General features: G+C 44.1%; 1 protein-coding gene and 1 long non-coding RNA gene across 3 annotated transcripts in view; one reads left to right on the forward strand and one right to left on the reverse strand.

Moving 5' to 3' along the window:
• Nucleotides 1-2,988: 2,988 nt before the first annotated feature.
• Nucleotides 2,989-9,963, reverse strand: LOC132401704 (uncharacterized). The gene is made up of 3 exons (XR_009514680.1): nucleotides 9,836-9,963; nucleotides 9,362-9,404; nucleotides 2,989-3,545 (listed from the first exon to the last, which is right to left on the reverse strand). It is a non-coding gene; the product is annotated as an uncharacterized LOC132401704 (long non-coding RNA).
• Nucleotides 9,964-10,039: 76 nt separating this feature from the next.
• mib1 (MIB E3 ubiquitin protein ligase 1) overlaps nucleotides 10,040-13,833 on the forward strand; it is a 144,386-nt gene continuing 140,592 nt past the window's right edge. For both annotated transcript variants that reach the window (XM_059983790.1, XM_059983800.1), the window contains exon 1: nucleotides 10,040-10,404. In XM_059983790.1, the coding sequence (XP_059839773.1) occupies nucleotides 10,176-10,404 (229 nt within the window). In that variant the 5' untranslated portion in view covers nucleotides 10,040-10,175. The remainder of the gene's footprint in view (nucleotides 10,405-13,833) is intronic.

Here is a 13,833-nt window from a genome sequence, read left to right on the forward strand (position 1 = left end):
TACCTATGTGTTAACCCTTGGTGGTAGTTCCCTTTGAAGACAGTACCTCTGTGATAAGCTCCTATTGGTGATAATTCATAAGTGGATATGAAACAATGACAGTTAAAACCTGCAGCGATTGTAGGTTATCCTGTTTTATCACTGTGGAACCTGTGGAATATGACGTAAATGCCTTCTCTCAACCTTCACCTTGGATTACAAATATCTCTCTCACATAATTTAAGCTGTGGATGAACTGAACTTTCATACCTCACCATCTCAAGATTTTAAGCCTGGTGCCCCTGAGCTGAATAGTTTGGGAATTATATTTACCCATAATACTGCTAACTTTTGATTATTCTTGTTTAAGTTGCTATATTAAGTAGATACTAATAAAGATGGTGGTTTTAACATCAAAACCAGACTCCAGGCGTGGTCGACTGCTGCTGGCTCATTAAACTGTTACGGGTACCTAACACTATTGATACTCAGAAACACTCAGCAGCTTCTGCAGATGTGTTGTTAAGTGTTCAATCTTGAGTGTTAAATCCATTTTTTCTTTCCGTAGATGTTGTCTGGCCTTGTGTCCGTTCCAGCATTTTCTATCTTTCTTTTCAAATTTCCAGTAACTGCAATTTCTGATTTCCAACAGCAGCCCACACTCGTCCTGGCATTCTCCAAAAATATCTCAGAGTGAAAGCGTCCTAAGAAAACATACATGATATGATTGAATTTTTAATGGATCTAAGAAGAGAATTTTAAACTTAAATTATGCAATTATGAAGTCATGAAATTAGATGAATTTGAAAGGGATTTATGAGAAAACTTAGAACTTCAATGTGAAAGAAAAATTCCAAGGGGAAACACCATCATTCATGGCTAAACCAACGACTACCAGAAGGGAAAAAATCAGGAGGGAACTAACTATCTTATAGGAAAAGTCTTCATGAGCATGTAAAGAGGAAAAGGGCTAACAGAGCAATTGAGTCTGGAGAAGTGGTTGTGAGAAAAAAGAAGCCAAAGTAAATTTATTATCAAACTATGTATATGCTACAATATACTACCTTGAGATTCATTTTCGCACTGACATTCACAGCAAAATAAAGAAATACAGAAGAATTAATGAAAAACTATCATTGTCTCCCAAACCATTTCCGATCTCATCAGCTCAGGAGATCTCCCATCCAGGGCCGCCAAACTTATAGTTCTCACACCCTGCACCTCCCGTTTCTACCTCCTACCTAAGATTCACAAACCTGCCTGTCCAGGCAGACCCATTGTCTCTGCATGCTCCTGCCCCACTGAACTCATTTCTGCCTATCTCGACTCTGTTTTATCTATCCTTGTTCAATCCCTTCCCACCTATGTCCGTGATACTTCCCATGCTTTACATCTCTTCAAAGATTTCAAGTTCCCTGGCCCCCACCGCCTCATTTTCACCATGGACGTCCAGTCCCTATATACCTCTATCCCCCACCAGGAAGGTCTCCGAGCTCTCCGTTTCTTCCTGGATTCCACACCCAGTCAGTCACCCTCTACCACCACTCTTCTCCACCTCGCAGAATTAGTCCTCACCCTTAACAATTTCTCCTTTGGCTCCTCCCACTTCCTCCAAACTAAAGGTGTAGCCATGGGCATCCGCATGGGTCCTAGCTATGCCTGCCTTTTTGTTGGCCACGTGGAGCAATCTATGTTCCAAGCCTACACCGGTATCTGTCCTCCTCTTGCGTTATATCAACGACTGCATCAGCGCTGCTTCCCGCACGCATGCTGAGCTCGTCGACTTCATTAACTTCGCCTCCAACTTTCACCCCGCCCTCAAATTCACCTGGTCTATTTCTGACACCTCCCTCCCCTTTCTAGATCTCTCTGTTTCTATCTCCAGAGACAGCCTATCCACCGACGTCTACTACAAACCTACTAACTCCCACAGCTATCTAGACTATTCCTCCTCCCACCCTGTCTCCTGCAAAAATGCTATCGCTTTCTCTCAATTCCTCTGCGTCCGCCACATCTGCTCTCAGGAGGAGGCCCTTCATTCTAGGACAAAGGAGATGTCTTCCTTTTTTAGAGAAAGGGGCTTCCCTTCGTCCACCATCAACTCTGCCCTCACCCCATCCCCCCACCAGTCCACCAGGGATAGAGTCCCCCTGGTCCTCACCTATCACCCTACCAGCCTACAGATCCAATGTATAATCCTCCGTAACTTCTGCCACCTCCTACGTGATCCCACCACAGCCACATCTCCCCCTCCCCGCCACTCCCTCCAGTCGCTCCCTACACGACTCCCTTGTCCATTCATCCCCCCCCCCCAACCCAACCTCCTCCGGCCACTCATCCCTGCAAACAGAAGAAGTGCTACACCTGCCCCCACACTTCTTCCCTCACCACCATCCCAGGCCCCAGACAATCCTTTCAGGTGAGGCACCACTTCACCTGCGAGTCAACTGGGGTGATATACTGTATCCAGTGCTCCGGATGTGGCCATTTATACATTGGGGAGACCCACCACAGACTGGGAGATCGTTTCACCGAACACCAGCGCTCAGTCCTCCAGCAGTGGCGGGATCTCCCTGTGGCCACACACTTCAATTCCACAGACCACTCCCACTCCGACATGTCTGTCCATGGCCTCCTCTACCGTCAAGATGAGGCCGCACGCAGGTTGATGGAGCAATACCTCATCTCCCGCCTAGGTAGCCTCATACCTGCCGGCATGAACATTCAACTCACAGACCTCCGTTGATACCCCTGCCCTCCACCCTTACCCCCATCCCTATCTATTATTTTAGTCTGGTTCTCTTTCTCTCTCGTTTCTCCCCCCCTCACTATAATCTCCCCCCAGCCCTACCTTTCTTTCTCTTTTATTTCCCATAATTCTCCACCTTCCCCCTAGCCCATTTCCCTCCAGCCTATCACTTCCCAGCTCTCTACTTCATCCCTCCCCCCACTTCTTATCCCCTCCCCACCATCCCATGTTACTTCACTCCTGATGAAGGGTTTCGGCCCGTCACTACCTCCTCCCATAGATGCTGTCTGGCCTGCTGAGTTCTGCCAGCATTTTGTGTGTTTACATTCAGATTCAGTTTATTGTCATTTAGAAACCACAAATGCAATGCAGTTAAAAAATGAGACAACGTTCCTCCAGAATGATATCGCAAAAGTACATGACAAAACAGACTACACCAGAAAATCCACATAATGTTTGGCAGAGCAGAGCAGCCATACTTCGGAGTGGGAGAGTCAGGCTTTGGCTCAAAGGAGGCTACAGCTCGGAAGAGGCGTTGACTCCCGGTAAGTCGTACAGGTAAGTTTCTGTTCCGTGTCCCTTTTTCCTTACTGTGTCAGGGGTACTGAGTGTAATTTAAATGGCCATTGTGTGTTCTTCATGCCGGATATTGGGGTCCTGCAGGATCTACACCTGCGTGAAGTGCATCCGGCTGGAGCTCCTTGTGGACCGTGTTAGGGATCAGGAGCAGCTGGGATGACCTTCAGCTTGTAGTGGAGAGTGCGGAGATCATCGATTGGAGTCGCCCCTAAGTTGCAGGAGGCGAGTAGCCGGGTGACTGTCAGGAGAAATGGAAATGTGATTAGGTAGTTAGCGTAGAGCAGCCCGTGGCCATTCCTCTCAATAATAAGTGTACCGTTTTGGATATACTGTCATTGGGGGGGGGGTGACCGCCCAGGGGAATGCCACAGAGACCAGGTGACTGGCGCTGAGCATGGGTCTATGGTGCAGAAGGGGAAGAAGGGAGTGGTAGTGATAGGGGACCTAGTAGTCAGAGGAACAGACAGAAGATTCTGTAGATGTGAACGGGACACCCGGATGGTATGTTGCCTCGCAGGTGCCAGGGTCAGGGACTCGGAACGCATCCACAGCATTTTGGAGGGGAAGGGGGGGCAGCCAGATGTCTCGGTACATATTGGTACCAATGACATAGGAAGGAAAAGCAAAGAGGTCCTGAAGAGAGAATTTATAGAGCTAGGCAGAAAGCTGAGAAGCAGGACCTCCTGGGTGGTAATTTCTGGACTGCTACCTGCGCCACTCACCAGTGAGGGTAGAAACAGGATGATTTGGCAGATAAATGTGTGGCTGAGAAGCTGGTGCAGGGGGCAGGGCTTCAGGTTCTTGAATCATTGGGATCTCTTCTGGGGGAGGTATGAGCTGTTCAAAAGGGACGGGTTGCACCTGAACCCGAGGGGCACCAATGTTCACATGGGCAGGTTTGTTAGAGCTGCTGGGGAGGGTTTAAACTTACTTGTTAAGGGGATGGAAATTGGAGTGATGGAATTCAGGACAGGACATATGGTAAAAGAAAAAAGCAAAGGTAGTGTGCAGACGGACTGTCAGGAAGGGCAGGCAGAAACTAGGACATAATTGCAGGCAGCAGAGTGAGAATCAGTGTGTTATGGATGCAGAATCAGAAAGGGCAGTGAATGCAGCAGTTCAGGTGTTATATCTCTATGCACGGAGTATAAGAAATAAGATTATCTTGTTGCACTATTACAGATCGTCGGGTATGATATTGTGGCCATCACTGAATCATGGCTGAAGGATGGTTGTAGTTGGAAGTTAAATGTCCAAGGTTTCACATTGTATCGGAGGGTTAGGAAAGTAGGCAGAAGGGGTGGCCTGGCTCTGCTGGTAAAGAATGGCATCAAATCAGTAGAAAGATGTGATACAGGATTGGAAGATGTTGAATCCTTGTGGGTTGAGTTAAGAAACTGCAAGGGTAAAAGTACCCTGATGGCAGTTATATACAGGCCTCCAAGCAGTAGCTGGGATGTGGATTACGGATTACAAAAGAAAATAGAAAAGGTGTGTCAAAAGGGCAATCTTATGATGGTTTTGAGATTTTCACATGCAGGTAGATTGGGAAAATCAAGTTGGTAACAGATCTCAAGAGAGTGAGTTTGTTGAAAGCCTACGAGATCTCTTTTTACAATAGCTTGTTGTTTAGCCTAATAGGGGATCAGCTATATTGCATTGGGTGTTATGTAATGAACTGAAGGCGATTAGGGAGCTTTAGGCAAAGGACCCCTTAGGAGGTAGTGATCACAATATAATTGATTTCAATATGATTATGATTTTAGTTGAGAGCAACTAAAAGAATCATTCAGAGGGAAAAGGTGAAATATGAAAGCAAGCTAGCAAACAGTATCAAACTGGATAGTAAAAGCTTTTACAAGTATTTTAAAAATGAAAGAGAGTGGATATAGGACCGCTAGAAAATTAGGCCAGAGAAATAACAATGGGGGACAGGGAGCTGGCAGATGAAATAAATAAATATTTTGCATCAGTCTTCACTCTGGTAGACACTAGCAGTGTGCTAGGTGCAGAACGGTGTGAGGGAAGAGAAGTGAGTGCAGTTACTATTACAAAGGAGAAGCCGCTCAAAAGGCTAAAAGAATTAAAGATGCACAAGTCACCCAGTCCACTGCACTCTAGGGTTCTGAAAGAAGTAGCATAAAGGGATTGTGGAGGCATTAGTGATGATCTTTCAAGAATCATTGGACTCTGGCGTGGTTCTAGAGGAATGGAAAATTGCAGCTGTCACTCTGCTATTTAAGAAAGGAGGAAGGCACCAGAAAGAAAATTACAGACCTGTTAGTCCGACCTCAGTGGTCGGGAAGATGTTGGAATCGATTGTTAAGGATGAGGTGATGGAGTCCTTGGTGACACAGGACAAGATAGGACAAAATCAGCACGGTTTCCTTCAGGGAAAATCTTACCTGGTGAGCCTGTTGGAATTCTTTGAGGAAATTACAAGTAGGATAGATAAAGAGGATGTGGTGGATGTTTTATGTTTGAATTTTGAGAAGGCCTGACAAGAATCCATACATGAGGCTGCTTACCAAGTTAAGAGCCCATGGTATTACAGAAAAGTTAGTAGCATGGTTAGAGCATTGGTTGATTGATAGGAGGCAGTGAATGGGAATAAAAGGATCCTTTTCTGGTTGGTTGCCAGTGACTAGTGGTGTACCGCGGGGGTCGGTGTTGGGACTACTTCTTTTTATGACTTAGATGATGGAATAGATGGCTTTCTTGCCAAGTTTGCAGATGGTATGATATGAAGATTGGCGGAGGTAATTCTCAATGAAGGCTTGAGCACATAAATTAGGCCAATAATTAGTAGGAGAATGGGCAGGAGAGTGGCAAATGAAATACAATGTTGGAAAATGCATGGTCATGCACTTTGGTAGTAGAAATAAATGTGTGGACTATTTTCTAAGTAGGGAGAAAACCCAGAAATCTGAGATGCAAAGGGACTTGGGAGTCCTTGTGCAGAACACCCTATAGGTTAATTTGCAGATAGAGTTGTTGGTGAAGAAGGCAATGCAATGTTAACATTCATTTCAAGAGAACTAGAATACAAGAGCAGGGATGTGATGCTGAGGCTTTATAAAGCACTGGTGAGGCCTCACCTTGAGTATTGTGAACAGTTCTGGGCTGAATGATGAGCTTAAGGAAAGGGTTCAGAGGACGTTCACAAGGATGTTTCAGGGAACGAAAGGGTTATCATATGAGGAACATTTGATGGCTCTGGACCTGGACATGCAGAAATTTGGAAGGATGAGGGTGGATCTCATTGAAACCTTTTGAATATTAAAGGCCTAGCCAGAGTAGATGTGGAAAGGATGTTTCCCATGGTGGGGGAGTCTAGGACAAGAGGGCACAGCCTCAGGATAGCAGGGCATCCATTTAAAACAGAGATGCAGAGAAATTTCTTTAGCCAGAGGGTAGTGAATTTGTGGAATTTTTTTTTACCACAGGCAGCTGTGGAGGCCAGGTCACTGGGTGTAATTCAAGTGGAGATTCATAAGTTTTTGATTGGCCACAGCATCAAATGTTACGAGGAGAAAGCAGAGGAGTGGGGCTGAGGAGGGGGTAAAAAAACCAGCCATGATTGAATGGCAGAGCAGACTCAATAGGAGCAGAATTAGGCCATTTAGCCTATGTTTTAGGTCTTTTTGTACTTTGATAGCAAATGTACTTGAACATTCTACAATAAAACAAAATTAAAACATACAGTGGAGTGTTGGTGAAGTGTCTGTGGAAGGAAAGGGACAGTTAATGTTTCAGGTCATGAACTGAATCAGTTCTGAGAGTGTTGATCAGGGGTTCCTAACCTTTGTTATATCATGGATCCCTGCCATTAACCAAGAGGTCTGTGGACCCCAGTTTGAGAACTCTGAGGGAAGATAGCCAGTGCAAAGAAATAAGAGGAAGGGCGGGTTGGGCTAGTAGATCAGGAGTATCATGTACAATGCTGGAGCCCTTATTTACAAAAGAATGCAAATGACTTGGAAGCAGTTTTGAGATTTACAAGACTGCTACCAGCCGGATTGTTCAGATGGAGACGCTGGACAATCTGGGCTTGGAATAGCTGGAGTTCAGAAAAAGAAAGCACCAGTCTAAAGTATAGAAGATCTTTAAGGATCTTGATAGATTGGAAGTTAAGAGAATGATTTATGTTGTGAGTGAATCTAGAATAAGTGGCATCAGTGACAATGGATCATTGAAAATAAATAGCACTTATTTAAGACAGATGACACAGAATTTTCATGCCAGGAGTCCAGTTACATTCTTCTCCATCGCACACTGAAGTCAACATTTTTTATATATTTTAAGACAGAAGTACCCCCGTTCCTTCTCAGGGTAGCCAATGTTCACACACAATCTCTCAAGAATACAATAACAATGACAGATTTTGTTTTATATCAAAGTGATGTTGAAACAAAGGTAAGTATTTGCATATCTGAAGGGCTTGTGATTTGATTGAGAATTAAAAGGATCCTGCGCTGCCTGTAAGAAGTTTATACATTCTCCCCAAGACCACATGGGCTTCCTCCCACAGCACAAACATGCACTGGTTGGTAGGTTAATTGGTTATTGTATATTGTCCCATAACTAGGCTAGGGTTAAACTGGAGGATTGTGGGTGGTGTATCTCAGAGAGATTATTCTGCACTCTATCTCAATAAATAAATAATAACCTAAATTTTGAATTTGTGCCTGCACACACTCTCAGGCTTGCACTTTTTCCCCCGTGAAGAAAGGCTGTAGGCTCCAAATACACAAATATACATATACCTGTTATTAGGGACTGTGCATGCATCAAATAAATCCAGCAATTTTACTAAGGGAAGAAATAACTCCATTGACTGAATCATTTTGCACATAGGAAATTGTTTTATTTTTATTTATTTTTAGAGATATAGCAGAGTAACAGGCCCTTCCGGTCCAGTGTGCCTGCTCTGCCCAATTACCCCCATGTGATCAATTAACCTACCAACCATTACATCTTTGGAATGTGGGAGGAAACCAGAGCACCCCGAGGAAACCCACACGGTTACAGGTGGAACCTACAATTCTAGACTTACGGGCAGAGGCTGGAATTGAACCCAGGTCACTGGTGCTGTAATAGTGTGTCACTAACTGCTTCGCTGCTGTGCCCTTGTTACTTCACCTCAGAGCATCACTGCAGGAATTCCTAGGCCTAACTGTCCTGAGCTGCTTCGTTGATGGCCTTCACTCATTAGAGCAGAAAGTTCTGATGGTTGTAAAATGTTGAACTTCCTTCATGGTCCCTCAATAAACTAAACGTTCCAAAGACGACTTAGGCAACACGCAAACATTGGCTGATTGCAGACTAACTTCAAATTTAAGAGCCTGGCGGACGGCAAAACACTCAACCTTGAAATTAACAATCTTGCTATTTGTTAATTGCTGATTAAATATCTGATCAGTTGTGATCACATAATGTTGATGAGTGAGGGATCGAACAACATTACGGAGTTGCCAATGATCAGCCAGTAGATTGACCTACAAATCAGAGGTAAAGTATAATTTCTTAACTCACCTTCTCATACCCCGAAGTCATGTTATATTCTCGATGAGAACAGTTACATAAGCAATAAAGATCAATCCGCCACCCTTAAATTCCCCCCTCCCCCTTTCTTTCTCCCAAGGCCTCCCGTCCCATGATCTTTTCCCTTCTCCAGCTCTGTATCACTTTCGTCAATCAACTTTCCAGCTCTTAGCTTCATCTCACCCCCTCTGGTCTTCTCCTATCATTTCCAATTTCCCCCTCGCCCCACTACTTTCAAATCTCTTAGTATCTCTTCTTTCAGTTAGTCCTGACGAAGGGTCTCGGCCCGAAACGTCGACAGTGCTTCTCCTTATAGATGCTGCCTGGCCTGCTGTGTTCCACCAGCATTTTGTGTGTGTTGCCACCCTAAACATTCATTCTCTACCACTTGCACACAGCGACCACAACGAGGATCCTCTACAAAGTACGTTGCTGATACTGGTCTAACAGTAGCCTCCAAATACATAATCTCAACCACCAAGGATAAGGGCATTAAAAACTCAGGAACACCTTTTATTGTGGATTCTCCTTTCCGTGCCGCGTCATTCCAACCCTGAAATAGAAATACATCGTAATTACTCCCGTAACACACAAAATGCCTGCAGGAACTCAGCAGGTCAGGCAGCATCTATCCTTTCATCGTACCTTGGTCTAAAAACACACTGTGCGAGTACATGTCAAAGAAGAAGCACGGTAGTTCAAGAAAGTACTTCATCAACCCCTCGAGGGCAAATAGGGACGGCCAACATATGCGATGCCCACACCCTCCCAAAAAATATTAAACAGTCCAAACAAAATCTGGGTCAGCTCCCCAAGAAAAATATGACCATTAGTCAGAGCTAACTCTATTACTCTTCTCTGAAGTAGTGTCTCTTACGCCCAACGGGTGGGAAGTCCCGCAGAGTGTTTAATGGAAAAGACAACTAGCCACATTGCAGGGCTCCATCAGTCCGTCACTGGAGAACCAGCCTCGGTGATACTCACCCTAAGAGTGCAAGCTTGACATTATTATCTCTGCTCCCCATTCTGCTTCACTACCTTTTAAGTTATCGCACGTACCGGGCAAGAACTACCTCCTGACCCCGGGACAAATTGCAGGAGCTCGATGCCCGTATGAAACATGGCGGCGGCCTAGTGGCGAGTAGAGGGCGATCGCGCACGCGTGGCCTTGCCCGGCTCTCGCCTTTCCATCCTGCTGAGGTCCCGGATCTCCCGACAACAAAAAAAAACCGTTCGGTTGGGTGCCCGCGGAAGCGCGCGCGCCCGTGTTGCCCTCGCGCTCCGCTGCCGTCGCCGGCACCGAGCTGAGTCCCCGGGCTCGGCAATGAGCGGCGCCAGGAACAATCGGGTGATGATGGAGGGAGTTGGGGCCCGAGTGGTGCGGGGCCCCGACTGGAAATGGGGCAAGCAGGACGGGGGAGAGGGGCATGTGGGTACCGTCAGGAGCTTTGAGAGCCCCGAGGAGGTGGTGGTGGTTTGGGATAACGGCACCGCCGCCAACTACCGCTGCTCCGGGGCCTACGACCTACGCATTCTCGACAGCGCACCGACAGGTATGGGAACGGAGGCCGGGCTAGGGGCTCATCATTGTTGACTGTCCAAAAATCTGTACGGTGCAGGCCGCGCCGCGGCGAGGCCGAGAACCTTCATTGGACACAACACAATTTTAAATACTCTTTAAAAATGTCCTCATTAACAATGGATATGAATTACAGTTAACTCCGAAAAATAGCAATTGAAGCAGGAAAACATTAATGTACTGCTGCAAATGAGGATCTGAGAGTAACTACTGACGTTGAATTGCCTATGATCGCCCAAAAATAAATTTATGTAGAATTGGGCGATTTTAAAAAAGATATATAGCTTCTTTGCTGTAGTGTAACTAAACGTTACTCTTTCGGGATTTAATGCTTTCTTCACTCTCAGCTTTACTTTTCACGAAATTGTTTTGTGTTAGTTGAGAGCAATTCATTCGGTTGTTGTTAAAACAATATGTGTTGTAGTTAGAGCTGACTACTTACTGTAAATAGAGCTTCAAAATTAACCACTACCTTTGAATGACCTTTTTTTTGAATGAAAATGGATTATGACGCTTCACCTACCCCCCCCCCCCCCCCCCCCATGCAGCTTCAGTCTTATTGTATAAAGAAAGCATAGATTACATCATGGAAAAGATTTGCAAACTGTTATAGAAGAGAACAGCACAGAAGCAGGTCCTTCTGTCCATTTAGTTCATGCTAAACCATTTAAACCTACCTGCACTAGGACCATAGCCCTCCATAACCCAGCTATCCATGTACATATTCAAACTTCTCCAAGTTTGAAATTGTCCTCACATGCATTACTTGTGCTGCAGCTCATTCCACACTCTTGGGACCCTCTGTTTCAAAAGTTTCCCCTCATGTTTCCTTAAATTTTTCACCTTGCATCCTTAACCCATTATATCTACCTGTAGTCCCACCCAACATCAGTCCCTGAAGTGTTTTGTTTGTTATTATAGCACATCGTATCGTTGAGTCTGAAATATCTGCAAAGCATTTTTTATGGTCAGTGTGAAAGATTTCCATTTTGTGTACCTGTTTTGAGCTGTCATCCATTGTTAATCCAGCTTTTATCTGAGATGGTTGTCAGAAACAGTTATTGTTTTGAATCTGTAATTCTGGTGGGTTATTTGGAGCAGGTGTAATAACTTTTAGGGAAAGTACGTATTTTCAGAATCAAGTTGAGTCATCATTTAGGTTTCTATGTGCAATAAGTCAATGGCTATTACTGGTAGAAATTTTAGTGTTATGAGCAAGAATCTTGGTGTTATTTCATTTTGTTAAACTGTTACTATAATGGCGCATTGGTGATGATGATGAGCCTCTGCTGGTCAGAATCGACCATGGATGTTGTGTCCTAGCTATCTGGATACACAAGCCAGGAGATCAATATGGAGATCAAGCTGTTGCCCTCTTCATGCATCTGATGAACCCGATATAGTTTGGCACCAGCAGCGTCGCAGGAGTTGCCAGTCAACGTTAACTCAATGTAGGACTGCCTTAGACTCCAGCTCCAGATTTTTCTCTCTGTGTTTACCTCCATAGCCCTCCCCATGAATGGGTATAGACACAAGACAGCAGAGGTTTGAGATCAGAGATTTTGTTCTCCCAGATGAGCTTCCAACCACGGCTAACGAGCCCCATCTGCTCAAAAAATGATACAGCTAGGACCAAGCACTGGGTCCTTGGCTCTTTACAATCTTTAAGTTCATAGCCTTGGTGAGAGAGCAAAGTAATTATATCAATATGTGGTAAAGTGAACTGATGAGGAAGATGTCAACAGTTTACATATGACGTATCTTAAGACAATGGCTCATGACTTGTTATTTTGCAAATTGCCATTATTTTAATAGAAAGAATAGAACAATGAACAGTTGCTTGGTGGTCTTGATTGTGCTTTTACTTGGCACATAGGAACTAACTGCATTTTACAGGAGCATCATTGAGTGCGTCCTGACAAGCTGCATCTCCATCTAGTATGGGAACAACCAAGCAGCAAAATGGAAGCCCTTACAAAAGACTGTGAGAACAGCTGAGAGGATCATAGGGGTCTCCCTACCATGTATCAGGGATATTTATCAGGAGTGCTGCATACGCAGGGCCCCTAGTATTATCAAGGATCTCACCCATCCATCCAGCATCCTCTTTGACTTTCTACCATCAGGCAGGAAACTCTGATGCTTAAAAACAAGAACAGTCAGGATGAGAAACAGTTTCTTCCCTAAGACCATTAGGCTTCTGAACTCCTGCCACACCGCCTTCAGAGTGTCACTGGTTTATCTGTTCTGTATCTTACAATATTTAATTTACAGACTTTAGTTTGTTATTTATGTGTGATTCATCTGTAGATTTTATCCTTTACCTTCATGAGTTATTATGTGTACTACTGTGCTTTACACCCTGGTTTGGAGAAATGTCTCTTTTCTATATACATTATACACACGCGTATAGTTAATGACAATAAACTTGACTTGCTGTAGTTAACGCTAAGCAGTTAAAAGTGAAATAATATGTTAGCTATCAGGACACATGCCGGTGGTGATAAACCTGATCTTGAACCTTTCATGACAAGGCTTTGGAGTACAAGAATAAGAAAGGCCTGTAGTAATAGGTGAGATTGTGTCTGCAATACTGTGCATAGCTCTACACCGAAGGAATAATATACTTACCTTAAAAGCAGTACAGGGTGCTTGGTTTGTTCATTGAATCTTTTGAATGAGGGGATTATTCTTTAAGGAAGAATCATCACGGGTTTACAATCACGGGTTTAAAAGAACAAGTAGCGATCCTATTAAGTCTTTAGAGATTTTGAGGGATTGATAAGGTAGATGCTGAGGGGCTCTTTCATCTATTGTAGAGTCCATTGGACAGAATCATTCATTGAAGGGTTGGCAATTCAGATACAAGTTGATGAGTAATTTCCTTATTCAGAAAGTTTGAGTCTTTGAATTCTAACTTTCGAAGACTGTGGATAGTTGGTAATTAAAGATTTTTTTTAAACAGAAAAAGAATAAAGGAATCTTGGGAAATAGGCATTAAATTTGTTGTAATTGGGCAGGAAGCTGTCAATGTCATTGAAATATTGTTTAATTGAGATTGTTTAATATGAAGCTGCTGCATGAGCAATTCAGAGTTGCTTTTGATAACAATGGTAGCATTTGCCACTTTATCTGACACTTGGCACTAGTTTCACACTTACAACATTGTTGGTTTGAGTGGATTTTTTTGCCTAATTATAAAAATGGCAAAATTGGCATAAGATATTGCTTGTAGAAAATGTGTGCTTGCCTGTGTATTTAACTGCTTTGGTTTGGGTTGTGGAGACTGAATATGGATTTTCTCTGAAGTCTTGTAGAAAAGGGAAGAATGAAGACATCATAAGCTTTCAACTGAGTGTACCTGTAATATAGAGGAACGCCAGCTTCAGTAGCATTACCAATA

The sequence above is a fragment of the Hypanus sabinus genome, chromosome 1 (genome assembly GCF_030144855.1).
Source record: "Hypanus sabinus isolate sHypSab1 chromosome 1, sHypSab1.hap1, whole genome shotgun sequence".
Taxonomy (NCBI): domain Eukaryota; kingdom Metazoa; phylum Chordata; class Chondrichthyes; order Myliobatiformes; family Dasyatidae; genus Hypanus; species Hypanus sabinus.